We start from the raw sequence: 27,200 nt of genomic DNA on the forward strand, positions 1-27,200 counted from the left end.
ATGACCTTACATAAAGGAGGCTGTAGATGAAGGCGCCGCAGCGGGGCACATTTTAGAATGCAGTGTACCACTGACCCATACAGTGTCTATGTGTTGCCATAAGCTGAGATGTTACTGAAAGGCCATGTAATAAGATATGAAGATGCTGCGGTCCTGCACCCGGACATAACTCCACTTGCTGAGTCTGGCTTCACACTGCTAAAATATACCGCTGTTGGCGTATTGCAGATTTAATCCATCGCAGCCGCTGAAATCCACAGGTAACAGACGGAATACTGTGGCTTTTCACGTCTGCATCGTAAGGGATGAATTTAGTCCATGTGGACATTTCTACACCACATTGTTACCCCTATGGGGCTTAAATTCTGCACCTAAAGCCACAAGATTAAGAAGTATGCAGCAGAAAAGTTTTCTGTTGCAGAATTAGAAGGACGTCTTGTGGGATTTGTTGTTGCGGGTTTCTAACATACAGGAGATGCCGGTCCGCACTTAGTCTGCAGTAAGAAAAATATATGTAAGAAATTCCACAAGTTTGTAGAACGCATTCCGCAGGTAAAAACCTAACAAAATCTGCACCCATTGATAAAATCTGCGCTGTAGACAATTCTGCCCCCAAGTGGCAGCACAGTATAGGCCACAGCAAGCATCAAGTGACCCTCTGCCCTGGCCAGACAGACAATACCCGTGCTTTGACTGACCAACGGGCACCTGAGCAGCATGCAGTACTGAGGAATACTTATGCAGTAGTTCGGCCATCCTTGCTGTTAAAGCAGCCCTCCATCGCTAGACAGCACGACTCATCAGTGGACACAAGCCCTTTGGCAAGTCACCGTGAGGATCAGCATAAAGAGTCATGAAGGCTGATCGGTGTGATCGACGGCGACCAGGTAAATACAGGAGAGTCCTGCTCAACTGTAACTACCGGGGGCTGTAATCCGTTGTGTGCCCCGGCTGTATAATCTTTTGTTAAAAAAAGGTCTGACACCACAAATTTTGCCATATTGCTCAGTTTTGGTTTGAGCTTGTGTCTTGGGAGGAGGTGTTGGTTAACATGAAGCACGTGGAGGATGCAGACTCCAAAGGGATAGAATTGCTGGAATGCCATAATAGGTGTGAATGGACCCCAATTCCATTCACACCTAGGAATGTCATGTGACTACCACAGGATACATCATCTCTAATATACACAACATACAGGGCTGTTACCCTTGTAAACTAATACTGTGCAGGCATGTCCTCCATAACCCTGACCTATGTATTAGATGCCTTACAAAAAGAATTGGTAGCAGAGTTTGAGAATGAAGAACATGACAGAACTATCACAGCGAGGTACTGATGGAAGGATCAGCAGAGTGGTCTACAATGAAAGCGGAGGCAAGAAAGTAACTGGTAGGGTGGCACATGGGGTTGATCAGTAAACAGTTAGGGGTCCACAGAGAGGCGTTGCCTCAATTTTTATATGGTGGCCCTCTTATTATAGGGTGTAACTGTACCCACTAGGTTGGTGCGGTTTGGTCATCTACAACATATGCTAATTTAAAGGCAGTTTCTCAGCTTTTTTAGCTAGATAGATGACCGAGCCCGCAGTACTAGTTGTGGGCACTGCATGTTGTACGGATCTGTGCTAGTTCCAGCCTACAGCAGCTCCGGAAAACTCTGTTCAGCGGTGGTCCCAGACCCTCGCTGATCTTTTGTGGATGACCTAGTCCGAGAATAGGTAATGAAAATGGTCCTTCAATTCACCCCCCCCCCCCTCTCCCATTCACTACCTATAGTTAAACAAAATCCTGAAATCTTGCAGATTTTACTAGGAGTCTCGTAATCGGACACTTCCTGCTCTGTAGAGCTCACTTCTCAGCAGTCATATCAGTCACAAGCCTGAAGTTCTGGTACCAACTTGTGAGATTCTGAGTTGGTCTGGACCCATGTAGCTAGGGACACTGCTGTTAGTGCCCAGATGGCCTAAAACTTGACAGGAGGGGCCAGGGATTATGCCAGCCCTCAATTGTGACCGCAATTCACAGTAATCAGGCAGTCTTTCATAGATGATGCCAACTATAGCATTGTAAGATGCAAATATGGAGGAATAGCCAAGTAGTTGAGTAGAACTCCTGTTTGCTCAGGTCTTCGTAGTTTTCCTATTGCTTCTGTGGGTGCGCGTTCCACAGTATATGACAAGGTGGCCACAGAGGGTCTGACAGCAGAAGAGTCTGTGCTGGATCATACATTGCTTCTACTAGAACGTTCTCACAACAAGGATAAAACAGAATGGTAAAAGTGGAAATGTTGGAGCTTTGGGCACAAGGAGATTAAACATGGCTGAAGCGTCCAGGATGTGCACCACCCATCAAGAAAATGAAGAAATTAATCTGTGCTACGCAGAAAATGAATGCGAATGTTCCAGATTCTGATCTTGAAGAGGAAGAGCAAGAAAGTTTGCTCTCCAAAGTTAGTGCAGAGAAAGTAATAGGAAATACAAAGCCCTTTGGATCTACAAGAGGTTGAAAAGGGTTTAAAGATTTTCGAGTGTAGTTTCACTTGTCCTAGACAGTCGGTCAAGCCTTAACCTTCCCATTAAGAGTCCAAGTAGTCCATCAGACTGGCCTATAATCTGGAGCAGGATTGCAAGCAGATGTAGAGGTGACCCCCAAAGAGAACTTTACCCCATTGTAGGAACTTTGACCCTGGAGGGGGTATGAAGTGTTCTTGCTGCCTCACATCACTTGAAAGATCTCAATAAGAAAGGTGTCAGATAATATCCCCCCCTCTGGAGAAGACACTGGCTATGCAAAGTCACAAGCCTGAAGTTCATGTATGACCCGTGTTGGAAGGTTCTCTCCATGTAGAGAGGGCCACTACCATGCCTATTGGTGGCCAGACAGTCTAAGATGTATTTGGCCCTGGACTGGGTTGTATTGTGGTAATAGGGTTTGCTATGTGAAACATAAATTTGGTAGAGGTCAGTTTTGGACCAGAAGCCTCAAAGTGGGACTCAAATTTCCTCACATGCACCCATCTGACCCAAGAGATGGCAAGCCTGTGATGAGATGACTGCGGAGAAGTTATATATAACATCTCTACAACTTGTGGGCTAAATCCAATGAAAGGTAACAGCTATATACAGAGAACACAGGATCCATCATTCACATTAGGCGGTAGTCAAAGTTCACCCCCCCCCCCTCCCTACACAGGTCACAGAGCAAGCCCACAACACTCTAGAAGTCAAGGAGTCATCTCCAGACACAGTTTCCAGACGGTGGCTGTTGCAATGCAAATCTCTGAACTGCTGGTCATCCCCATAATCATGTAAGAAAAAAAAAAATCAGGATAAAAACAGAAGTAAAAAATTTTAGATATAAGAACATATATCCCCATCGTGTCTTAATTAGAAAAACCTAGGCAAGTCATTCCCTTCATAGTGGTCTGTGCAGGTCAGGAGACAGGTCCCCTTTAACACGAAGGCCGGTCTCACACTACCGGGTATAAAAACTGTTAAAATCCCAGACATAAAATTGGTTCGGATTTCCACCTTCAATGTCATCCTTTATCTGTACAATTCCATTGAAGAACAAACCGAAATCTTTTAGTGTGGAAAAATGTAAGATGACTGAACTAATGTGGTTGCATGAATAAGCGCACCCTAAAACTGATCCTTTGTTGATGTACCCTTTGACTTTATAGCAGCATTCAGTCTTTTTGGGTCGGTGTCTATCAGTGGGGCACATCTAAACTTAGCAATGTTTGGCTACTCTTCCTTGCAAAAGTGCTACAAATCCATCAGATTCTGAGGGAGTCTCATGTGTAGCGCCCCCTTCAGGTCATCACACAGATTTTCAATTGGATTCAGGTCTGGGCCATTCCAAAACTCTGAACTTCTGGTGAAGCCATTCTTTGGTGATTTGGAGGTCTGCTTTGGGTCGTTGTGCTGAGAGGTGAAATTCTTCTGCTTTTTATCAGAAGCCTGAAGATTTTGTGCCAAAATGGGCAGATATTTGGGATTGTTCAGAATTCCCTCCAACTTTATTAAAGCCTCAGTTCCAACAGTAGAAAAACAGCTCCAAACCATAATGCCCCTCCACCATCTTCACTGCGTGTATGGAGGTCTTCTGGGGATGCGCAAGGTGGCTCCTTGATCTCAGACATAACACGTTCTCCACATATGTCTGGAAGACTTCATGTAGGGTTTGGTAAAACATAGCTGGGTTTGAATTGCAGAATCCGTGATAGTCACCCGCTCAGACAATCCGCAGTATTCCGCACACATTCAAACAATAGAACACTCGCATGTCCGCTCACATGAATGGATGTGTTTTCCAGTTGCAGAATCAGACCCGTCCACATGAGACCAGGATAAATTTGGTTATAATTCCAGAACTGCCATGAAACAAATGTTAAAAAAAAGTGTAAAAAAAAAAAAAAATCCACTAATAACTTAAAATCCTATTCCATTCCTATGGCTCCGAATATACACTGCCGCAGGACAAATGGATCGTATAATCCAGCCCTAGACCTAGGACTACAAGCTAACAAAGCCCCAACCTAATGCAATATGTTGGAGAGAAGGCCGGTCCCCACTGGTGTCGCTCATCTCTGACAGAGAGAAACTATTAAAAAATAATAATAATTTGGTGCTGGGTTAGGCTGTTTTTACACGGGACGACCTGTTGGACGCAGATTTCCAAAGAGTTCTCCCAGCGATGATCATTCTTGTACTTTTAGACAGGAGCAATCATCACTCGGTGATAGAGGTGGAGTGGCCCCGGGATTGTTCCTGCCCCCCAGTCTCTATTTACAGTAAACAGGCAGTCGCGCGTAAATAACTGCCTGTTTACACAGAACAATCAGTGGTTCCGTATTAATGCATGCAGAAGCTGGAGCAAAGTTATCGTTCATCATGTATGGATTTAAAACGGAACGCTAAAAAGAGCACATTCTCGCTAATCTCGGGAAGCTGAAGGATTTCTCAGCCCATGTAAAAGGGCCCTTAAGGCCAGTAGAACAAAATGTTTTTTGCTCAGTAAGAGAAACAAAAAGTAACCTTTTAGATAGGATACCGTTTAACAGCTAACAAAAAGAGGTTACACGAATGAATAACAGGGTTTTACGACAGGGTGGGCCAAGGGCTCCTGCACATGGGTGGATTTGATTTGCAGAATCCAGGGCCGGTGGCTGGAAGTACCACCCATAGCCTCCTATGGAGACCTGCTACTTCCTGCACACAAGTGGAAATTTCTGCTCGGGACAGGAAAAAAAAACCAAAAACAAACACATTATGTGCGGTTTTTCGCACTGACGGCTTCCACTGAAGTTAATGGAAGCAGTCAGTCCCGCGAGTACTGCAGAAGGGCTGCCGGATCCGCATCGTTGCAGCTTTATCTGTACTGCACGTGCGTGACAGCTCGCGCTCCCGCAGTACAAAAACTAAAAATAAAAAAAAAATAAAAAAGGGGACAACTACGGACAGGTGAGCAGGTCATCGGATGGGCACAGGGTTAGAATCATGCTGCGGGATCCCGCTTGCCGGATCCGACCCAGTCGTGTGGAGGAGACCCAAGTCTGGCACCTGATTCCCCCTCTAATATCAGTTTAGAGACCATAAAACTCACATCAGTGGACTAAGCATTTACTCCTCTGCTCATCCGGTTCGGTTATTGACAAACCGGGTATAAAAACTGTTAAAATCCCAGACATAAAATTGGTTCGGATTTCCACCTTCAATGTCATCCTTTATCTGTACAATTCCATTGAAGAACAAACCGAAATCTTTTAGTGTGGAAAAATGTAAGATGACTGAACTAATGTGGTTGCATGAATAAGCGCACCCTAAAACTGATCCTTTGTTGATGTACCCTTTGACTTTATAGCAGCATTCAGTCTTTTTGGGTCGGTGTCTATCAGTGGGGCACATCTAAACTTAGCAATGTTTGGCTACTCTTCCTTGCAAAAGTGCTACAAATCCATCAGATTCTGAGGGAGTCTCATGTGTAGCGCCCCCTTCAGGTCATCACACAGATTTTCAATTGGATTCAGGTCTGGGCCATTCCAAAACTCTGAACTTCTGGTGAAGCCATTCTTTGGTGATTTGGAGGTCTGCTTTGGGTCGTTGTGCTGAGAGGTGAAATTCTTCTGCTTTTTATCAGAAGCCTGAAGATTTTGTGCCAAAATGGGCAGATATTTGGGATTGTTCAGAATTCCCTCCAACTTTATTAAAGCCTCAGTTCCAACAGTAGAAAAACAGCTCCAAACCATAATGCCCCTCCACCATCTTCACTGCGTGTATGGAGGTCTTCTGGGGATGCGCAAGGTGGCTCCTTGATCTCAGACATAACACGTTCTCCACATATGTCTGGAAGACTTCATGTAGGGTTTGGTAAAACATAGCTGGGCTTGGATGTTTAGCTTTGCTAGAACAGGATTTCATCTTGTCCCCCCTCCCCCACAGTCCAGATATATGAAGAACACAGGAGATGGCTGTCACATGCACTACACAACCAATACTTGCCAGAAACTCCTGCAGCTCCTTTAACGTTGCCGTTGGCCTCCCGGACTAATTTTCTTCAGGTCTTTTCATCAATTTCTGAGGGCCGTCCAGTTTTTGGTAATGTCACTGTTGTGCCACATTTAATCCCCCTCTTCCTGACGTCTTCACGGTGTCCCATAGTATATGTAGTGCCTTGGAGAGGTTTTGTTCCCCTTCTCCTGACTGGTACCTTCCAACGATCCGATCCCTTTAAATGTTTTGTAAGATCCTTATGGACCAACTAGAAAAATCTTCTAGAAGAGCCGAACTTTATATGGGGTATATCAGAAGCCCTATAAATAATGGCAGCGGAGTGCTGACTACTATGTAACAGGAGTGTAAACGTGATTGGCTGATTCGGAACACGACCACATCCCCAAATATAAGAGGGTGTGAACACTTATGCAAACACATTATTTTAGGCTTGTTATTTTTACTTTCCCCATTAATAGATTTCAGTTTGTTTTTCAATGGATTTGTACAGATAACGGGTCACATGGCAGGTGGGAAGAGATCTGAAGTGACACGGCATTATAAACAGTGGTGTGCAAACGCTTCTTAGCCACTGAGATATATTATATATACACACATTTTTCTTTCTAACTAGAGTTGAAAGCTCGCTGGATCATGTCTGTTAGCCGTTAAATGGTATATTATTTACAAGATGACATAGGTTGTCCCTCTAACTGAGGAGAATCACAAAGTCTGACACCTAACCCATCTGTACCGGATTTTTGTCCCTGAACCACAGTAGTTTGGGCTGTCTGGCAGCCTCCAAAGCATCATCTGGTCTAGAGTACCCTGCCACACTTTGTGTTGGCGTCCTACACGTTATCTCCCCATGTACGACTGTACTAAAAAGGTAACAGTTTTAAAGGATAGTTGCTGCTGTACGAGAACGGCGTCATTTCTGGGAATGTATAAACAGAAAAAAGACCTTTCATATTACTTACATTTTCAAAAGCACAGAATTAGTAAAGCTGCTAAATTAAAAACGGGGCCCGATGGCAAGGGAAAAGAACCGCTTAAAGGGGTTGTCCCGTGAAAGCAAGTGGGGTTATACACTTCTGTATGGCCATATTAATGCACTTTGTAATATACATCGTGCATTAAATATGAGCCATACAGAAGTTATTCACTTACCTGTTCCGTTGCTAGCGTCCCCGTCTCCATGGTGCCGTCTAATTTCAGCGTCTAATCGCCCGATTAGACGCGCTTGCGCAGAAGGGTCTTCTCCCTTCTGTTTGGTCCGGGCACGAGCGGCGGTCTGGCTCCGCCCCCTTCTACGCGGCATCACGTAGCTCCGCCCCGTCACGTGTGCCGATTCCAGCCAATTAGGTGGCTGTAATCAGCAGTGGAACGCAAGACATCTACGGTGGACCATGGGAGAAGACCCGCGGTGCACCATGGGAGAAAACCGCGGTGCATCCCTGGGAAAGGACCGGCGGCCATCTTTGGAAGAAGTTTTATAAGTTGCTGAAACGCTAGAATGGTGAGTAGAAACCTTCTTTAAACCTTCTTTACACGTGTACATTGTAATGTTTGATTTAGAAGGGGGACTGGGCAGAAAAAAAAAAGCCACTTTTGCCTCGGGACAACCCCTTTAAGTGTCAAAACACTGAAAATTGAATTAAAATTCTTTGAGAGTACAACTTCTTTTAAAGGGATTGTCCACTGTAAACTATTAATGGTCTATCCTTTGGCTAGGACAAAAGGATCCTAAATCTAATTTGAGGCACCCCCACAGATCATATTTTCAGGATTTCCTCAGTACGGCACAGGTGATATAATTATGGTCAGTGCGTGAGACATTGCCACGGGAGCTCTTACTATAGGCCATCCTAAACATGACCTGTTGGGGTGCCTTGAGGACTGAAGTTAAGAAATGTGGGCTAGGCTTTCAATGGTAAAGCAACACTGTTCTGCCACCGAGGATCCCCGCCAGCACACTCATGCACAGAGCAAATTTCTGCAGGAAACCACTCCGTTCTCACTACCGATGCCAGGCTTGTCATTATAGGCCATTTACCTTGTAATACCAAGCCCTGCCACTGCAGTGACAACAGAGCTATTTGCTTATGGCAGAAGTTAGCTCAGTGCACAAGCTGGATGCCAAGCCAGCTGACCCGTGCTGATCTACTATTGATAGTCTATCCTGTAGATAGGCCGTCAGCAGCTTACACCTGGACAACCCTTTTAAGACATCACATTCCAGTCTTCCCTCTACACTCAAGGGGGCGGGTGGGGTGTGGAACACCCTTTTCATCTTGGAGGGTTGCCTCATTTAAACGAAAGAGCATTGCCCCTGCAATTGTTCTCTTCCAAGCTGGTAACCAAATTCTACTGCACAGACCTATCTGAAATTGAGAAAAATCCCATCTATGGTTCCCCATATTAATTGTGCTCAATTGGGGACTTTTGCTTCCCTATGTGTCTCTGCAGGAAAGCTGCGTATTACATAAGGAAATGTGCTCAGGACTGCCATTTCTTAGCTTTTTAGATAAATATAAAACAAATTAAATAAAAATTGATACTAGGTCCCTTTAACAAGCCCTAATTGGGCAATGAGGTTGTTTAAAGTGGACGGTTGTTTAAATCCAGCAATGTGTGACCCTTACCCAATACTACAGCCACTGTACATAAGGAGTACAGTGTGACCCCTACATTTAGACTTCAATAACACCAATGTAGACGCCATGACACTGATCACGTGGTGCCACAGTAGCTATAGCCTGGTCCAGGGCATTTCCTTCATATGCACCATGGAGCGAGATAAAGTGGAAATTCACTGTCGATATAAAAAATAAAATGGATAGAAAAAACAGATTTGCTCCTGAGAAAGCAGCCGCACTTCGTATCCAAGATGCTGCCGCTGTGCCCTATAGCAGAAGCAGATGGAGGTCAATAAATAAGGAATGTCAAGTCTCCTCTATAGTCTCTGCCCCTATACATCCAGACTGTACCCTGCAGTACTCAGCTTCCTCTCCTGAGCCCCCGAGACGCGGCCCTTGTGTCTGTAAGGCCGGTGACAGTCCCTGTCTGTTAAAGGAGGGTAATACTGCCTGTAGCAGAGGAAGGAAAAGAGGAGGCCGATCATCGCGCCAACCACCACATCTGCAAGAGAAGGAGACAATGGGCATGAGGAAAACAATCAGAACCAAAAGGACTATGAAACAAAGAAAGAAAGAAAGAAAGAATTGGACAAGTATGAACAACCTGTTACCCTTCACCGCTCCCCGGACAATGCGCCGTCATTACGTGGGGCACAGGCCTGCTTGTTCCCAATGCTACCTTACAATGTTCCCACTGAAGAGAACAATCAATTCCAGTAATGCACAAGTCAGAAGGATCCAACACAGGGAGAGACGCTCTTTGTAGCTGCTAATAGAGGGCCCCCCTAGTGCAGGGTGCTCGAATATGAAGTCTTAAGAGGGGTAGTGCCAACACTGGATGTTTTATCCAGACAACGGGAGAGCTTGACCGTGGCCATCTCCAGCAGTCCCCCGTTGCAAGGGCTAGAGCTTTAGGACCCCAAATTTTATTTTTTCCATTGCCAGAGCTCTATTTTTTGCGGGATGAGCTCTAGTCTTTATTTATCTAATTTTTATGAACATGTAAAATTTTGATTGCTTTTTATTTCATTTTTTTCTAGGGGCAAGATTAACAAAATCTGTAATTCTGGCAAGTTTTTTATTTTTAACTGCATTCTCTGAGCAGTATAAATAATATATTAAAGTAATTCTACAGGCCAATGCCAAATTGTAATAGTTTTTTTAAACTGGAAAAAAGTTAAAAAAAACTAAAAAAATATTTAGATATACATAAGGTTTTTCTTTTTTAATCGCTGCATTAACCCCTTGAGTGGCGGGTTTCCTACCACCCTGTTAGACCCACCAGGGCAGGTTTTCTAAAATGGTCTAATCATTGAATTCCAACTAATTTTGCAGTTGCATCTCAAGAGCCATAACTTTTTCATTTTTCCATTGACACGGCCATGTGAGGGCTTGTTTTTTTGCGGGACAAGTTGTGATTTTTTAAACAGGGGGGAGGAAAAAAAGAAATGGGGAAAAAAAAGGGGCCATGTCATTAAGGGGTTAAATAATGTATTAACTTCCTTCTCTGGGTCATTACGACGCATGGATACCACATGTGTGATTGTATTTTTGATTTTTTACAAAGTAAAGGCAGACAAGTGTTTTTATAATTTTTTTACTTTTGTTTTTTTGTCGGCCCTTGAGGGGACTTCAACAGGGACCCATCAGAACCCCCTGATCACATTCCGGGGGTCCGATGGTGACAGCCCTTTACATGCTGCAGTGACAGCCCTTTACATGCTGCAGTCACATAGACTGCAGCATGTAAAGGGTTAACACAGCAGAGATCGAAGGTTTTCTCTGATCTCTGCTGTAAGAGCTGGTACCTAGCTGTCCTCTCACAGCCAAGCACCAGCTCTCCCTGCCACAGAGACCATCGGCTTGCTTTTGACAAGCCAATGGTCTCTATGGCAACCTGTAAACAAAGCAGGAGATTGCCGGCAGATCGGCAATATCTTCTGCTGGTTTTTCAAAGCCCTTGCTTTGTTCTCTGTGGGATTGTGCAGGCAGAGCACACTGCCACAGCTTGTGGTATTGTGCTCTGCAGCTCCCATAGTGATACATAGCCCGGAAATCTTCCGGGCTATATCACTATCGGCAGTGAAGCTCGTCCCGGAAAATTTCCGGGCGTGCCACTCAAGGGGTTAAAAGACCCCTAGGATTTTAATTTTTTTTTATTAATGGAGCTGTGTAAAGGGTTTTTGTTTTGCAGGATGAATTGTACTTTTTATTAGTACCATTTGTTGATCCGTGTAACATTTTGATCACTTTCTATTCCGTTTTTTGTATGAGGAGATTAGCCATTTTTGCCATGTTTTAAATTTTTTTTTTCCCCCATGCCATGCTCCCTGCAGATTAACCACTTCCCGCTCCAGGACCTACATTTACATTCTGCAGTGTTAGGGTATGTATAAAGAGAGATTGCGGTATTACAGCTGACACCCGTAGGCAATAACTGCCATTGTACAGCATTACGTCATACTGCAGGAGTGATCAAAGCATCGTTAAGGTCGTTAAACAATGTACTAACTTCCTGCTCTGGGTCATTACGAACACAGGGATACCACGTATAAATTTTGTTTTAATTTTTTTTACAGAGTAAAGGGAGAATGGTGGGGTTTTGGCGTTCTTTTTTTTTTTTAAACTTTAACATTTTTGTCCCTTTAGGGGACTTGCATAATACTTTTTTTTTATTATTCTAATACTCTGCTATGCTGAGGCATAGCAGGGCATTAGACAGGCTATGACAGACAGAGTCTGAGAATCATAGCCAGCTGGCAGACCCAGAGGTACAGAGACCCATCAGGACCCCCTGATCACATTGCAGGGGTCCGATGCTTCACATGCTGCTGTCGCATAGACCGCAGCATGTAAAGGGTTAAAACAGCAGAGATCGTAGGTTTTCTCTGTTCTCTGCTGTAAGAGCTGGTGCCCAGCTATCCTCTGACAGCCGATCACCAGCGCTCCCTGAGACTGGGACCATCGGGCCGGCTTCTGACAAACCGATGGTCTCTGTGGCAACCTGTAAACAAAGCAGTGCAGGAGTTAGAGAAAAAAAAGCGGGAAGTTGCCGGTAGATCGGTTCTATATTCCTGCTACATTTTTTAAAGTCCTGCACTGTTCTCTGTGGGACTGCAGGCAGAGCACACTGCCATAGCTTATGGCATTGTGCTCTGCAGGTCCCACAGTGAAACATAACCCGGAAAACTTCCGGGGTATATCACTATGGGCATCCAGGAAAATTTCCGGGTGTGCCACTGAAGGGGTTAAAGGGGTTTTCCAGGAATTTACCATTGATGACCCATCCTCACGATAGAAGGCAGCACTATTCCGATCGACTATTGATGACCTATTAGACTTCTAGCTCCGGAATGTGTGCGTTGGGCTGCACTGACAGCGGGCCGGAGAATTAGCTGATGAGCAGGGAGCCTGAGTGGCAGACCTCGCCCCGATCAAGTATTGATGACCTATCCTGGGGAGAAGGCAGCAATAGATTTCTATAAAGCCCCTTTAAGTCTCACTAGGAATTTAATTTCTGAGACACGCAGGAGAATATCCATTTCTTAGGACTCTCTACCACGGACGGATTTCTGCTGCGTAATACGCGGCGGAAATCCGCTGCAGTGCCCGCAGCTATTAGGTTCTATTGAACCTAATAGCACAATGCTTACGGTGCGGAATTCCGCACCGTAAAATCACCCGTCCTCACCCGCAGCATGCTCTATTTGCCGCGGGTGTACACGCGGACGGCTTCCATTGCAGTCAATGGAAGCCGTCCGTCACACTATCTTCCGCTGTAGCACAGTGGAAGATAGCGCGAAACCACTTCCTCGCCTACCGCCGGGTGCGTCATGTGACGCTGTGGGCGTGTCACATTATGCTGCAGCGCGTCACACGCTCTATTGCGCATGCGCGCCGATGCGTCATGCAGGAGCGAGGACGCCGGATCCAGAAGTATTGGGGTCTCTGGGGGGGGCGCCATGACGGGCTCCGCCGCGGACTTCCGTGGCGGAGCCCGTCACGGCGCCCCCCAGGAGACCCCAAACTTCCCTGCGGATCCGGCGTCCTCGCCCCCGCATGACGCTTCCCCGCCCACCTCCGCCGCGTCCTGTGACACGCCCACTGTGTCACAAGACGCGGCGGGCGGGGGAAGCGGTTTCACGCTATCTTCTGCTGTGCTACAGCGGAAGATAGCGTGAACGGACGGCTGCCATTGACTGCAATGGAAGCCGTCCGCGCGTACACCCGCGGCAAATAGAGCATGCCGCGGGTGAGGACTGGTGAATTCACGGTGCGGAATTCCACGGTGGAATTCCGCACCGTGAGCCCTGAGCTATTAGGTTCAATAGAACCTAATAGCTGCGGGCAACGCAGTGGATTTCCGCCACGAATTACGCGGCAGAAATCCGTCCGTGGAAAGGAGGCCTTATGCTGGAAGAAAAACCCACCAGGGTTCACATATATAAGGCATCGGTGCAGGTTTTTGAGCCAGTAAGATTGGGTTTATTTATTTTTATTTTTTAAATGTATAAAATAAAAAGCAAGAGAGTGTTCCCAGCTTGGCCAAACATGGCCACGACGGGAACCCTGCTGTATAAGAGGTGGCCAGGCAGCAGGGTGCGGCTGGGCTATACTGTTTCTGTAACTCCTATAGAAGTGAATGAGTTCTAGAAAGAGTAGCACAGAGGTGCAGAAACATGGCTCACTGTGCTGCACTAACTCATTCACTTCTATGGGAGAAATGGAAACAGTGTCTTGTGCTGCACGTAGGAGTTTCTGTAATGCTAGACTACCAGATACAGCCAGGCTGAGTACAGTGGAGGACACTCTGGGTCCCAGAGGTGTCACCTGCACCCATCAGGCTTTATGGCATATCCATATGATATGCCAAAAACATCCAGATGGAAATACCCATCTCTAACAGAAATGCTGACCTCCACTTGGTACTTTGTGGCCAAGATAATATGCAGTTGTCTGACAGTAATACAGGCAGCATCTATACTGCTTTTCTCCAGCGTCCTTGTAGGCAAAACATGTGCAGTTTATTCTCAATATTCATAACCATACAAATGTAGTCTTACCCTGCCAGTGATGCTTGTAGTCACAGGTCCGGGACAGGGCGATGGCGGCAGCACAGAGCAGAGGAAACAGGAAGCTGCACAGTCTCCAGGAATGTCCGCGACCGCCAGGGGAGAAACTGCCAAGCTTGCCGGCTATATAAAGAGCCGTAAAGCCCAGCCCTGCGAAGGCGACTGGAGGAGAGAAAGGCAGCAATTGTCAAAGACAGGACTACACAGAGGAAAATACACACACACACACACACACACACACACACACACACAATAAGCCTGCATGTAACTGAAGACCTCAGTCTGACAACCTCAATGCTGATATAAATCTATGCGTGTACCCAGCTATGGCCATCTAGCAGCATACATCATGGAAACCCCCCCCCCCCCCCCTAAAACTATGGTGTGGATTCAATGGGAATCCACACCATAGTTTATATGGCAACGATTTTTCCCCAACAGGGATCTAAAATTTGGGTATGGAAGAAAGAAGCGATGTCCCTTCTTGAGGAGATCCTGCACAGAATCTGTATTGGGAGTTCCGCAAGCGGATCTGCTAATTGACAAGCGCTAAGTCTGCATGTGGATTCATTCATATGAATATACCCAGAGGCTAGGTGAACACTAGCCCATATAATGCCACAAACAGCATGCAGCCCCATTATAGCCTGTAAGGCCATGCACATAGACCTATGGTTCTTGGGGGGGGGAGGGGACAGAACATTTCCACAGCACTTCCGCAACCATTTATTGATGGGGAAACCGACTTGGACACCAGATATTTCAACCGGCTCTGTCAGTTTGACCCCCGATAGGCTCAGGAGATTCCACAGGAGTCATTGAACACAACATAGTAAAATACTATGTAAGGCCGAATAAGGACAATGTCCAGCAAGTCCAGCCTGTTTATCCTCCTATGTTGATCCAGAGGAAGGAAAAAAAAAAACAAAACCCAAGAGGCAGGAGCCACTTAGCCCATATAGGGGAAAAATTCCTTCCCGACTCCCTAATGGCAATCAGACTAATCCCTGGATCAACCTCTAATAGTTCCTACCTGCCAGTATACCCGGATTAACAATTAACCTAAGATTTATATCCTATAATATCCTTCCGCTCTGGAAAGACATCAAGTCCCCTTTTAAGCTCATCTATGGATTTTGCCATCACCACGTCCTCAGGCAGAGAGTTCCACAGTCTCACTGCTCTTACAGTAAAGAACCCCCTTCTGTGTTGGTGATGAAACCTGCTTTATTCTAGACGTAGCGGATGCCCTCTTGTTACCGTCGCGGTCCTGGGTGTAAACAGATCATGGGAGAGATCCTTGTATTGTCCCCTTATGTATTTCATAGTTATTTGATCGCCCCTTAGCCGTCTTTTTTCCAGGGTAAATAATCCCAATTTGGATAGCCTCACTGGGTATTCCAGTCCCGTCATTCCATGTATTAGTTTAGTTGCCCTTCTTTTGAACCCCCTCCAGAACTGTAACATCTTTCCTGAGCACCGGTGACCAGAACTGTGCGCAGTATTCCATGTGAGGCCTGACAAGTGCCTTATATAGTGGGAGGATAATGTTCTCGTCCTTCGCCCCTATACTTCTTTTAATGCACCCCAAGACTTTATTAGCTTTCGCAGCAGCTGACTGGCATTGGTTACTCCAGTTTAGTCTACAGTCCACTAGTACCCCAAGGTCTTTTTCCATATCACTTTTCCCTAGCGGTACCCCATTTAGTGTATATTGGTGACATCTGTTTTTGCTGCCCATGTGCATAACCTTACATTTATCAACATTGAACTTCATTTGCCATTTTTCTGCCCAAGCCCCCAGCTTATCCAGGTCTGTTTGTAGCCGTACCTTGTCCTCCGTTGTATTAATTATATTGTATAATTTTGTGTCATCTGCAAATATTGATATTTTACTGTGCAGCCCCTCTATCAGGTCGTTGATAAATATATTGAAAAGAATGGGGCCCAATACTGAACCCTGTGGCACCCCGCTAGCGACGGTGGTCCAATCAGAGTATGAGCCATTTATTACCACCCTCTGCTTTCTATCATTGAGCCAGTTCTTTACCCAGATACACACGTTTTCGCCCAATCCGAGCTGTCTCATTTTATATATTAGCCCATTATGCGGCACGGTGTCAAATGCTTTAGAGAAGTCCAGATATAAGAGATCAATAGACTCTCCCAGGTCCAGCCTAGAGCTTACTTCATCGTAGAAGCTGATCAGATTGGTCTGACATGATCGGCCCTTCATGAATCCATGTTGGTGAGGAGTTAGTCAGTTGTTCTCCTTGAGGTACTCTTCGATGGCGTCTCTCAGAAACCCCTCGAATATTTTTCCCGTTACTGAAGTGAGACTTACCGGCCTGTAGTTACCAGGCTCACTTTTGGTCCCCTTTTTGGAAATTGGAACCACGTTGGCAATGTGCAAATCCAATAGTACAACCATTATAGTATCCATAAATATTAGATATAGTGGCCTAGCTATCACATAACTTAGGTCCTTTAGTACCCTTGGGTGTATTCCATCTGGGCCTGGCGATTTATCGATTTTAATCTTCTTTAACTGGTTCTGCACTTCCTCTTGTGTTTGCACGGGGTTCATTTTATTCCTCTGCATCTCGTGTGGCATTTCCTTTTCGTTGGCGAATATGCTTGAAAAGAAACTATTTAATAGATTTGCCTTCCCTCCATCATCTTCAATGATTTCTCCTGCATTATTTGTTAAAGGGCCATTGCTCTCAGTGCAAATCCTTTTGCTGTTAATATAGTTTCGGGTTGTTTTTGCTCTCTTTGGCGATCAGTCTATCTGCCTCCTCCTTAGCAATTTTGATCTTATGTCTGCATTTTTTTTCCCCCTGTATGATTTTAGCGCTTCTTCGCTGCCCTCTTGCTTTAGTAGTTTGAACGCTTTCTTTTTTTTCCATTTATTGCCCCCCTTACCGTCTTGTCGAGCCACATTGGTTTCCTTTTAGTTGAGATTCTTTTATTTTTAAAGGGAATGAACTGCTCACATGAGGTGATTAGGATCCTTTTGAACTTTTCCCATTTGTCCTCCGTACTGGCATTTTTGAGGATGTTGTCCCATTTAATGTTACCAATAGTAGTTCTAAGCTGATCAAATTTTGCTTTACTAAAGTTTAGTTCTTTTTGTCGCTCCCTGATAAGGCTTCTTATTGAATGACAGCTGGAAGTTGATTATATTGTGGTCACTGTTCCCCAAGTGCCCCTCAACCTGTACCCCCGTTATTCGGTCTGGTTTGTTAGTTAGTACCAAGTTCAGAATGGCCCTTCCTCTCGTTGGTTCCCGCACAAGTTGGTAAGGTAATTATCTTTAATTGCTCTCAAGAACTTATCATCCTTGTGAGATTTGCAGGTTTCGTTTTCCCATATTATATCTGGATAATTAAAGTCCCCCATGATAATTACTTCATTGCGGTTTGACACCTCTTCTATCTGCCTTAGTAGTAAGGTTTCAGTTTCTTCTGTTGCTTTTGGTGGTCTATAACAAAATTCTGATAGGGGTTTTCTATTTTTTTTCTCCCTGTATTTCTACCCACAGAGATTCCACCTGTTCATCTCCAACTCCTATATCTTACCGTAGTCTCGGCTTTAAGTACGATTTAACGTACAGACACACCCCTCCCCCTTTCTGGTTTCCATGGTCTCTTCTGAAGAGATTGTAACCCTGTAAATTCACCGCCCAATCGCACTTTTCATCAAGCCATGTTTCCGTTATTCAGACTATATCATAGTTTTCATCGGCTATTCTCGCTTCAAGCTCACCCACTTTACCGATCAGACTTCTTACATTCATGGTCATACAATTTATACAGTTTTTTTTTGTTCTTTAAATTCGTTTTGTTGCTATTTGTACTATTGGCTGATCTGTCAGTTCTAACTGTACTAACCTCACCCCCTGCTCGACCCCCATTCCCATTGCTTAGACCCGGGTCGCTAGCTCCACTGACTACCCTGAGGTAGTCAGTGTAAAAAACTGAGGGTCATGTATTACATAGGATAGAAGGATGAATTCTGCTCACATGAGGAATGGCCACTAGGAAAACTCTTTCGTCCTTCAATCACCACTTCTGGGTCTCCAGTACAATCAAGCCCTGGCGATTCCCGACCGTCCGGAAAACAGCGGTACAAGAAGTCTGGACGAGGCCTAAGGGGGAAAAAAAAAAATTAAAAAAAAAGTTTCTAAAGACAAACCAGAGGTTGGAAAAAAGAAGAAAGAAAAAAAAAAAAAATTAAAAAAAAGTGTACAGAAACAATATCACTGTTTATGTTGGGCATTAAAGCGGAGCCCTCCATTGTTTCTAATCCTAGACAAGCCCTTTAAGCTTTAGGAAAATAGTAAGATGAAAAAAGACTAAAAGAGTAAAAATACGTGTTAAGGTATCTTAAGGCCTCATGTACACCAGAAAAATGGATTTAACACATCTGCGCGAGTCTCCCACGCGTGCGATCCGCGCCCATAGGGAATCATTGGGCACCCACAGGTGATTAAATACCTGCGGATGTAGTTTTGACCGACGTCCGTATCGCACACGTGGAAAAACACCCGCAGCATGCTCCAATTTCTGCGGTTTTCCCGCACCGACGGCTTCCACTGAAGCCAATGGAAGGCGTCAGATCCGTGATATATAAAGAAAAAAAAAAAAAAAAGCGCAGCACACCAAGCGCATCCGCCGCGCAGAAGAAAGATCCGGCTGCAACGGAGGGGAGCCCTGCAGCGTCTGGAGAGTTGAGTCAAATGTCATTTTTGGCCTCATGGCTGCGGGCACGGCTGGAAACCGCTGCAGGACCCTTCCGCTTGAATCCATGCATGCCCGTGGACATGAGGCGTAATTCATTCAGCAAATCTGCACGTCTCCCGCACGTGAAATCCACAGATCAATTTAACCATAGGGAATCATTGACCATCCACAGTTAATTTAACAGCTGCAGATGTGCTTTATTTCGATTTGCGGATTCCATGCGCGAGAAAAAAAACGCAGCATGCTCCATTTTAATGCAAATCACACGTGGATGGGCCCCATTGATCTCTATGGGTGTGGGAAATTGGCAAATACATTTCTGATTGAATTTAATCTTCAAGTCCACAGTGCAATTAGGAAGGTGGGGAAGAGGCTGGGAGGTGGGATTGCGTTTTTTTTCACCCCGCAGATCTGCAGTACAGCTGCGCGTGAAAAATCTTCAATCTCCTGCAAGCCAAAAAAATACAATTTAATGATAATCTGCTGCGGAAATCAAATATCCCTGCATTATGCCCATGGACATGAGGCCTTACACGGGGCAACCATCATTCAGATAGCTGCTGTACAAGCGGGACGTTTGATTGCTTTCTACAGTGAGGATTGTTCATTAGTTTGCCCAGATAGAGCGAATCTCCATGCAAGTCGTTCAGATACAAACAATTGTGACTTTTACAGCCGACAACTTTTGATCAACCAGAGACTCATTTTTTAGGCAAGTTGAAGCTAAACAATTAGCGGCTTGCTGCCAGTCACCCTGTGTAAAAGGTACCTTTACAGATAAGCAAAAGCCGTGTAGACAGATCATTTGTACCTGCTGTGACTGGCAGGGTTACAGGCTTATAAGCCAGTCATGCACGTCCACACATCTGTCTGACTAATGGTTCCCAAGCAGACGGAGCTTACCTCCCAACGATAAGTTTTATTGTATTGGTGAAGATGCCATTCAGACCAAGTGAGAGGCTGGCAGCTGCAAAGGGATACGAAACAATGTAACTACAGTACAAATATACAAATACAAGAGCAAAGCTATAAAAAAAGTTCTGACCAAAAATAACCAATTTACATAGCTAAATGGGTTGAGACCTGCCTCCATTAGGCCGGGGTCACATAAGCATAAAACGCTTGCGTAATACGCCGTAATCCTATGCTCGTGTGAGCTCGACCTTAGCCAGAGGAGCAATAAGATGCCTCTCTCCTTCTGGAGGGCTCATCTGTGCATTAAAGGAAGCCTATTACCCATTTATTATGCACCAACCGTCCTACCGGTACCTTTACTGCTAATAGGCATAGTTGGTGCATAGTGTATATTTAAAGAGTTGTATCTGAGCTTCTGGAGAGGCAATACAAAACCCCTTTAAGGCTATTGTATGAAATCCATATTCTTAGAATATTACCAAATATGGCTTCCCTTGAATCTGTGAGATCTGCTTGGCGGCAAAGACGTGCCAGAAGCACAACGCAAATAGGGGTCATAATAGAAATCAGCTACAGAAAAAAAATAAGTAGATTAGTTATGGTGCAAAACACTAATATATATTATATATTTTATCACACACACACAATTACTTGGGGGGGGGGGGCTTGCTGGAAGGAGTCTTAAACATTCACCAAGTTAGCATGAAGTAGGATAAAAGTAGAACAATGAATGACTGCGGGATCAGGCCGAACACAGTTTGTCGGTTACCATGCGGGCACATATGCGTGCCAGATTTCACAAAGTTACTTTGTTCGCTGCCACAACTGCAGAAGTCGTCTAAATTAAAATACTGTTATTTATCCTACATAGCGAGCATTGCTAAAGGTGTATAAAAAAAAACAAAAAAATAAAAATAAAAAAACACAACCTACACAATGCCAAAGTTGTTGCTGCCTCCTCCCAAGAAAATAAAGGGCCAAAAGCGGTATCAATAAAAGCTACAGTTCATCTTGCAAAAAAGACAAACTGTCACACAACTCAGTCAATGGGAAAAGAGAAAAATATCTAAAAAAATAAAATAAAATAAAAAAGTGGGGGAGGCAGAATTTGGCAAAAGCATTCCCACCCCAACCCCCCCTATTTTTCACTTTTTAAAAACTGTAAAACATGAACGATACAAATGTGTGAAAAAAAACGTGTATATGAATAGCCTCCTCAGCTATAGTGGGGCAGTGAGTCGGCTGTTTAACCCCTTCATGACATGGCCTATTTTGGGCTTAAGGACGCAACAATTTTTGGCGGATTTTCTTCTCCGTTTATCAAAAGCCATAACTTTATTTTTTCGTCGACGCGGCCGTATGACGGCTTGTTTTTTGCGTGGCGAACTGTAGTTTTTATCGATGCCAATTTTGGGTACATAGACTATATTGTAAAATTTTTTTTTTTTTTTTTAATGCTAGCAGAGAGAGAAAACGCATCAATTCTGCCATAGATTTTGTTTTTTACACCGTTAATCATGCAGCATAAATGAGACTTTTCATTTTTTTCTGCAGACCGGTACGGTTACAACGATACCAAAATTCTAACTTTTTTTTAGGTTTTCCCACTTTTCTGCAATAAAAACCCTTTTTTTTGGAAATTTTTTTCTATTCTAAATTGCTGCAAAGTCACGTAACTTTTTTATTTTTTGATGTACAGAGCTCTATGAGGGCTTATTTTTTGCGAGATGAGCTGTAGATTTTATTGGTACCATTTTGGCGTACATACGACTTTTTTGATCACTTTTATTGCGTTTTTAGTGAGGCAAAATGCTAAAAATGAGCATTTTGCCTCAGTTTTTTAGCGTTTTTTACCGTGCACAGTCAAAAGCATGTGCAACTTATTGTATGCATCGTTACGGACGCGACAATACCAAATATGTGGGGTTTTATTTTTTTTTTACCTTTTTTTATGCTAATCTGAGAAAAAGCATAAAAAATGGTTTTTTTACTCTTTTTTTTTACATTTTTTTTAAATCTCTCTTTTTTTTACACTGTTTGTGTCCCTCTGAGGGACTTTAACCACTGCCCTGATGATCGCTGTCATAAGGCATGGCAGAGCTACTGCTCTCCCATGCCTTATCGCTCATACAGCGATCTCAGGCATAGGCAATACAGGACGCCAGTGTCTGGCGTCCTGTTGCCATGGTGACAGGCCGGGCTCTCGCGATGACATCGCGAGTTCCGGCCGGAGACACAGAGGGAGCCGCGCTCCCGCTGTGAACTCTTTCCCTGCCGCGATCTACTTAGATCGCGGCAGAGAAGGGGTTAACAGTGGCGGGCGCATCTCCGATGTCCCCCCGCTGTTGCAGCGAGACGCCGGCTGTGACTGACAGCCGGCTCCCGCTGAGGGATAGCGCGGGATCATATATGATCCCGCGCTATCTCCAGGACGTAAGTTTACGCCCTGTTGCGGGAAGTACCCCGCTCCCAGGACGTAAACTTACGCCCTGCAGCGGGAATGGGTTAAAGGCCCATTTAGACAATGATTATTGCTTAAAGATGTTTTTTGCGCAACTTGAGCGATAACCGTTGTGTCATTTACAGTGCAAGGTAATCGGTCAAACGTTGAGCGATCACCTTGCGCTCGGAGAGGAGGATGCAGAAGACAAGCTACTGTGGGTAGCAGAGACAATCTGGGACCACCTACTTTTGGGATTGCTTGCTATACAGCATAGGAAGGACTAAAGGGGTTTTGTTAAAAAATAAATAAAAATTAGATATAATTAATTTTTTTATTATATAAAATTTCCATACTCCAGTTCCTTCCCAGGCAGTCTCCTTATCACATCTTCTCTAGTCCTCTGGGTCACCTCACCTCTGGCCAGATCCTCTTGTTATGAAGCATGCATTCCTTGCAATCTTCTTCCTGTGGGTCAGTGAAGGTCAGTCAGGTCCCTGTGCCGTAGCGTTCACTGGCTAGGAGGAAATGCTGATCTGTTGCAGAGACAGCGGGCATGAGCAGTCTCTGCAATAGCTCGGCACTTCCTGCCAGACTATGATTTTAGGGACGTAGCGTACTTGCCGGACAGGAAGGAGACTGCCTGTAATTGTACGCAACGTCACAGGAAGCAGAAGAATCAGCCAGCTAGAGGTGATGTGACCTGATGAGGTAAGTAGACTGACGAAAGAGGAATAGGGGAGTATAGAATTTTATAATTTTTTTGACAGAACCCCTTAAAGCCTTGCTTTTACAAGATATATGAACATTATAGGCTAACCAAAAAAAAACAAAAACACCCAAGGACACACCAACGTATTGCTCCCTACATGACATTGGTGTCACCAGCTCCAATCTGTTCTGCTCCTTGCTGATCCACACGATTAAGAGTGAAGAGGTTACCTAGCCAAAACACAGAGGGGATGTTCACACGTTGCAGATGTGCTGTAAATGCTCTACATTGGTGTTTCCTGCATAAAACCTCCAGCAAGTCACAGTACATGCAACGTGGATGAGATGCCAAGAAAGCAGACACATAATGAAGGAGACCTGTCGTCACTTGTGAGAGCATGAAGCCAGCCGTACGGTAACACAATGAGGGATTGTACTTCACCAAACTGTAAATGTTCAGCAACTCATACTTTGAAATACTAGAAGTTTTCCCGCATGGCATGTAGTTCTATGACGAGTGTACAATGGGCAGGCCGGTCCAGGTCACCCAACACCCGGTACTGTGCCGTGGGTGAGGTTATGCTTCCTTAGCAGCTAAATGAGAGGCGACGTCACCCGCTCCTTCACACTTGTGCAGACAGGCAGATAAATCGCTCACTTCTCGCTCAGCGCTTTACACTTTATGTGAAACACCGAGTGTTTCAACACACTAAGCGAACCAGCGATCATATTTACGCTGGTCGAAACTGAGCAAGAAGTAAACGAACGGCGCACGAAGGCTTTGCATTTAGATGTAACGATTATTGTGCATTTGTTCGTTTGAATAACTTTGCACACCGATCGTTACGTGTAAGTGGCCCTTAAGACTGCACCCCCTCCCCCACCTCATCACCCCCCTTCTCTAAATTCCTGATCTACGATCAGCAGCAACGCCCCTACATCATCCCGCAAGAGGGGTGGCATTAGGGGATGTAGCTCAGCCATCCCATTGTGAATTTACATATGGAATGGGAAAGTTTCTACAATCCATTTTCAAGGTACAAGTTGATGACCGTGTATTTTGGTAACCCATGCGAGTACAATAGCCCATTGTGTTACCGGTATAGCAGGTTCCAAGCACACAGAAGTGATGACAGGTTCCCTTTAATAAGTAAAGCGCTGCGGAGTAAGTTGGCGCTATACAAATAAAGATTATTATTAACTCTGCCTCAGACTAGCGAACACTTACGAACATGCTGTTGGTGGGCACCCGGTCCGACATTACATAGGGGTTTCTATACAACCACATCTCTTCTGGCTGTATAACCCGCTGGAACGGATGCATCATTTCTGTTATCCTAGGGACAAAAACATCGGAAGATTAACATCACAGCGAGGAAATCCTGCTGATCTGGCAAGGAAAAAAAAAAGGAGTTCAGTTGCAATTTATCAAATCAGAAGCCCAGGATCTGATCATCAAGCATAATTTATTACGTATGGAGCGATTCTCTCACTAGGAAGCACAAACTTTCCCCAAAAGCTCCAACTTCTGCCTAAGGAATGTTTGGTTTCCCAGCGAGAGAATCGCCCTGTATAAGAGCTTAGCCTACTAGGCATCCCCCTGCAGGAGAACTCTAGTATTACATGGCTGCCATGTAGTAAACAAGCGGTGAAGTACATCAAAAAATCTTCAAGGGAGAACCCTGGTCTCCATTTTGATTCAAAAAAGGGGGTTTGGGCAGAGAACCCCTTAAGGCCTCATGATGTCCACGGGGAAAATCAGGCCTGCTACGGATTCTCCCCTCCTGCCCCGCGGACATGAGCGCTGAAAAGGAGAATTAACTTACCCGCAGCAGACTGAGCACCTCTTCTCTTCCTCACAGCCGAACCTCCTTTCTTCGGCCGGCGGATGTACTCGGCACGTTGGCGGCGTGCCGCGCGCATGTGCCGGGCACAACCGCCGGGTCGAAGCAAGAAGATCCGGCCGTGAGAAAGAAGACCTGCCCGGTCCGCTGCGGGTAAATTATTCTTAATTTAGGTCTCCCGCGGATCCGGACAGCTTCCATAGGCTTCAATAGAAGCCTGCGGGAGCCGTCCCCGCGGGAGACCCGCACGAAAATGGAGCATGTCACTTTTTTTTCATGCTCCATTTTTTAAAAATTCCCTTTTATTGACCATGCGCGGGTATTTATCTACCCGCGGGTGGTCAATGCATCCCTATGGGGTCCGGATCCGCGGGTGGGAGAAGAGTTAAAATCCGCTGCGGATTTTAATTCTTCTTTTGCCCGTGGACATGAGGCCTAAGTGTTCAAGCCTACAAAGTCATTTTACACTTTTGTGATAAGTTTGGAGATGGTCCCTTCCTGTTCCAGCAGGGCTGCGCCCCTCCCGGGCACCCAGCAAACTCCGTAACGACATGATGCAACTGGGTTTAGTGTGAAAAGCTCAAGTGGCCTGCACAGAGGCCGGTCCTCATGGATGCAAGTATCAGGGCAGCTGCAGAAGGGCCCAACAACTAAGGGGCCATCTACACAGAAGTCAATGGCATTTAGTCACGACTACAGGGGTGGAGAACTGGATTCTAACATACTATGGAGGCCAATGCTTGGAGCTCCTCACATCAGCTGCGGGCTTCTGTTTTCCAGCTCCTCTCAGGAACAGGTAGACAACCCCCCCTGGTTGAGTGGATCCATTGTATGACAGAACCAAATTGACCCCACTGACTATTACAGGGGGAATTCAGTTTCTGGACGTCTGTCAGTCAGTTCACAGGACGAAATAGCACTGTATGCTACATGATTTAGTTTAGGGTTTTTTTTGCAGAAACCAGTGAAAAATGTTCCAAACCGAACCTCCGATGCTAATGTGGAGGAGACCTTACATCTGATGTGTGCATTCTGTGGCCTGACCCCTGTACTGTAATAGCTTGTGCAGTGCTATCGATTTGTTGCGTTTGTTTTTTCTGTGATGTCATGATGTAAATGGTGGCCATTTTTGTATGAACCATCCCTGTGCTATGACATCATGTGATGGTCAGCTGTCCACACAGAAGCTTACTACACATACACTAAAAGTGCATTTACACACAGATTGCTCAAAATTTGTCAGAAACTAACAGTTCTGAGTGATCATTTTGCATTAGCTACTAAGGGGCTAAATCAGCCCTTTAGTACTTTATTGCACATATTTAGAGAACAGCGGTGGTCTGTTCTCTAAATACTTTGTTATTGTTCTGCCGAGGGACTGTTAACAGCGATTAAAGAATGTTATCAGCACTGCCCGGAGAACTCAGCGTGCGGCCCGTCTTGTCTTATCGTCCTGAGGGACGAGGATTTCATGCGGACCGGAAGTCAGCGATGGCCGAAAAGTGCAAGGTAAGTGCATGATGGGCGCATATTTACACACACAACGATTAGTGCTCAAAAGATGGCTTGAGTGATCATAGTGTGTAAAAGGGCCTTAGAATCATAGACTGGTAGAGTTGGAAGGGACCTCCAGGGTCATCGGGTTTTTTTCCTACTGATGATCTAACCTCAAGACAGGTCAATAACTAATGGGGACAGACATCCTGTAGTGGGACCCATGCCCACAGCCCAGCACCGTGCTGCTCAATTGGCATCCACCAGAAGTCAGCAGTTCCGCCATTGGCACCCCGTTCTCTTCACAGATGGGATCACAAGTGACAGACGTAAAAGAGACTTGAGACAATAGAGATCCAACATGTTTTAAGTATTACCTTAAATTTTTGTGAGCGTGTAATACATGGTAGTTAAAAGTTTACAACACTTAATGTACATAATATCCTCTGCAAAATTAAAGTACTTTATGGACCATAGCCAAGAACTTACAGAAATATCACCAGCAGCAGCGCCCTGATGAACAACTCCGCTGCAAAGCCTTCCAGGATCCTTTTCTCCATCCTAGTGCAAAGACTGGCCCCTAGAAGATAACCGCAAGTGTCATTCATGTACACGGCTCACGGACGGACCCACAGAAGGTCCAAAGCTCACATTCCCAAAGTGAAAAAAAAAACAAAAAAAAACACACACACCTTTAGGCCTCATGTCCATGGGGACAGATCCGCACCCCACAGGGATGCATTGGACACCCGCAGGTAATTAAATACCATTTTCCCCTGAGGTGCGGAAAAACACCCGCAGCATGCTCCATTTTAGTGCAGGTCTCCCACAGGCTTCTATTGAAGCC

General features: G+C 45.1%; 1 protein-coding gene across 1 annotated transcript; it reads right to left on the bottom strand.

Moving 5' to 3' along the window:
- Window positions 1-7,678: 7,678 nt before the first annotated feature.
- On the bottom strand, window positions 7,679-26,919 carry PLPP5 (phospholipid phosphatase 5). The gene is made up of 7 exons (XM_066593387.1): window positions 26,843-26,919; window positions 24,244-24,352; window positions 20,344-20,434; window positions 19,853-19,916; window positions 18,230-18,354; window positions 14,196-14,366; window positions 7,679-9,634 (listed from the first exon to the last, which is right to left on the bottom strand). The coding sequence occupies exons 1-7, from the start codon at window positions 26,911-26,913 to the stop codon at window positions 9,465-9,467; spliced, it is 801 nt and encodes a 266-aa protein (XP_066449484.1). The 5' UTR covers window positions 26,914-26,919; the 3' UTR covers window positions 7,679-9,464.
- Window positions 26,920-27,200: the final 281 nt, after the last annotated feature.

Source organism: Eleutherodactylus coqui, chromosome 2, assembly GCF_035609145.1.
Source record: "Eleutherodactylus coqui strain aEleCoq1 chromosome 2, aEleCoq1.hap1, whole genome shotgun sequence".
Lineage (NCBI taxonomy): Eukaryota > Metazoa > Chordata > Amphibia > Anura > Eleutherodactylidae > Eleutherodactylus > Eleutherodactylus coqui.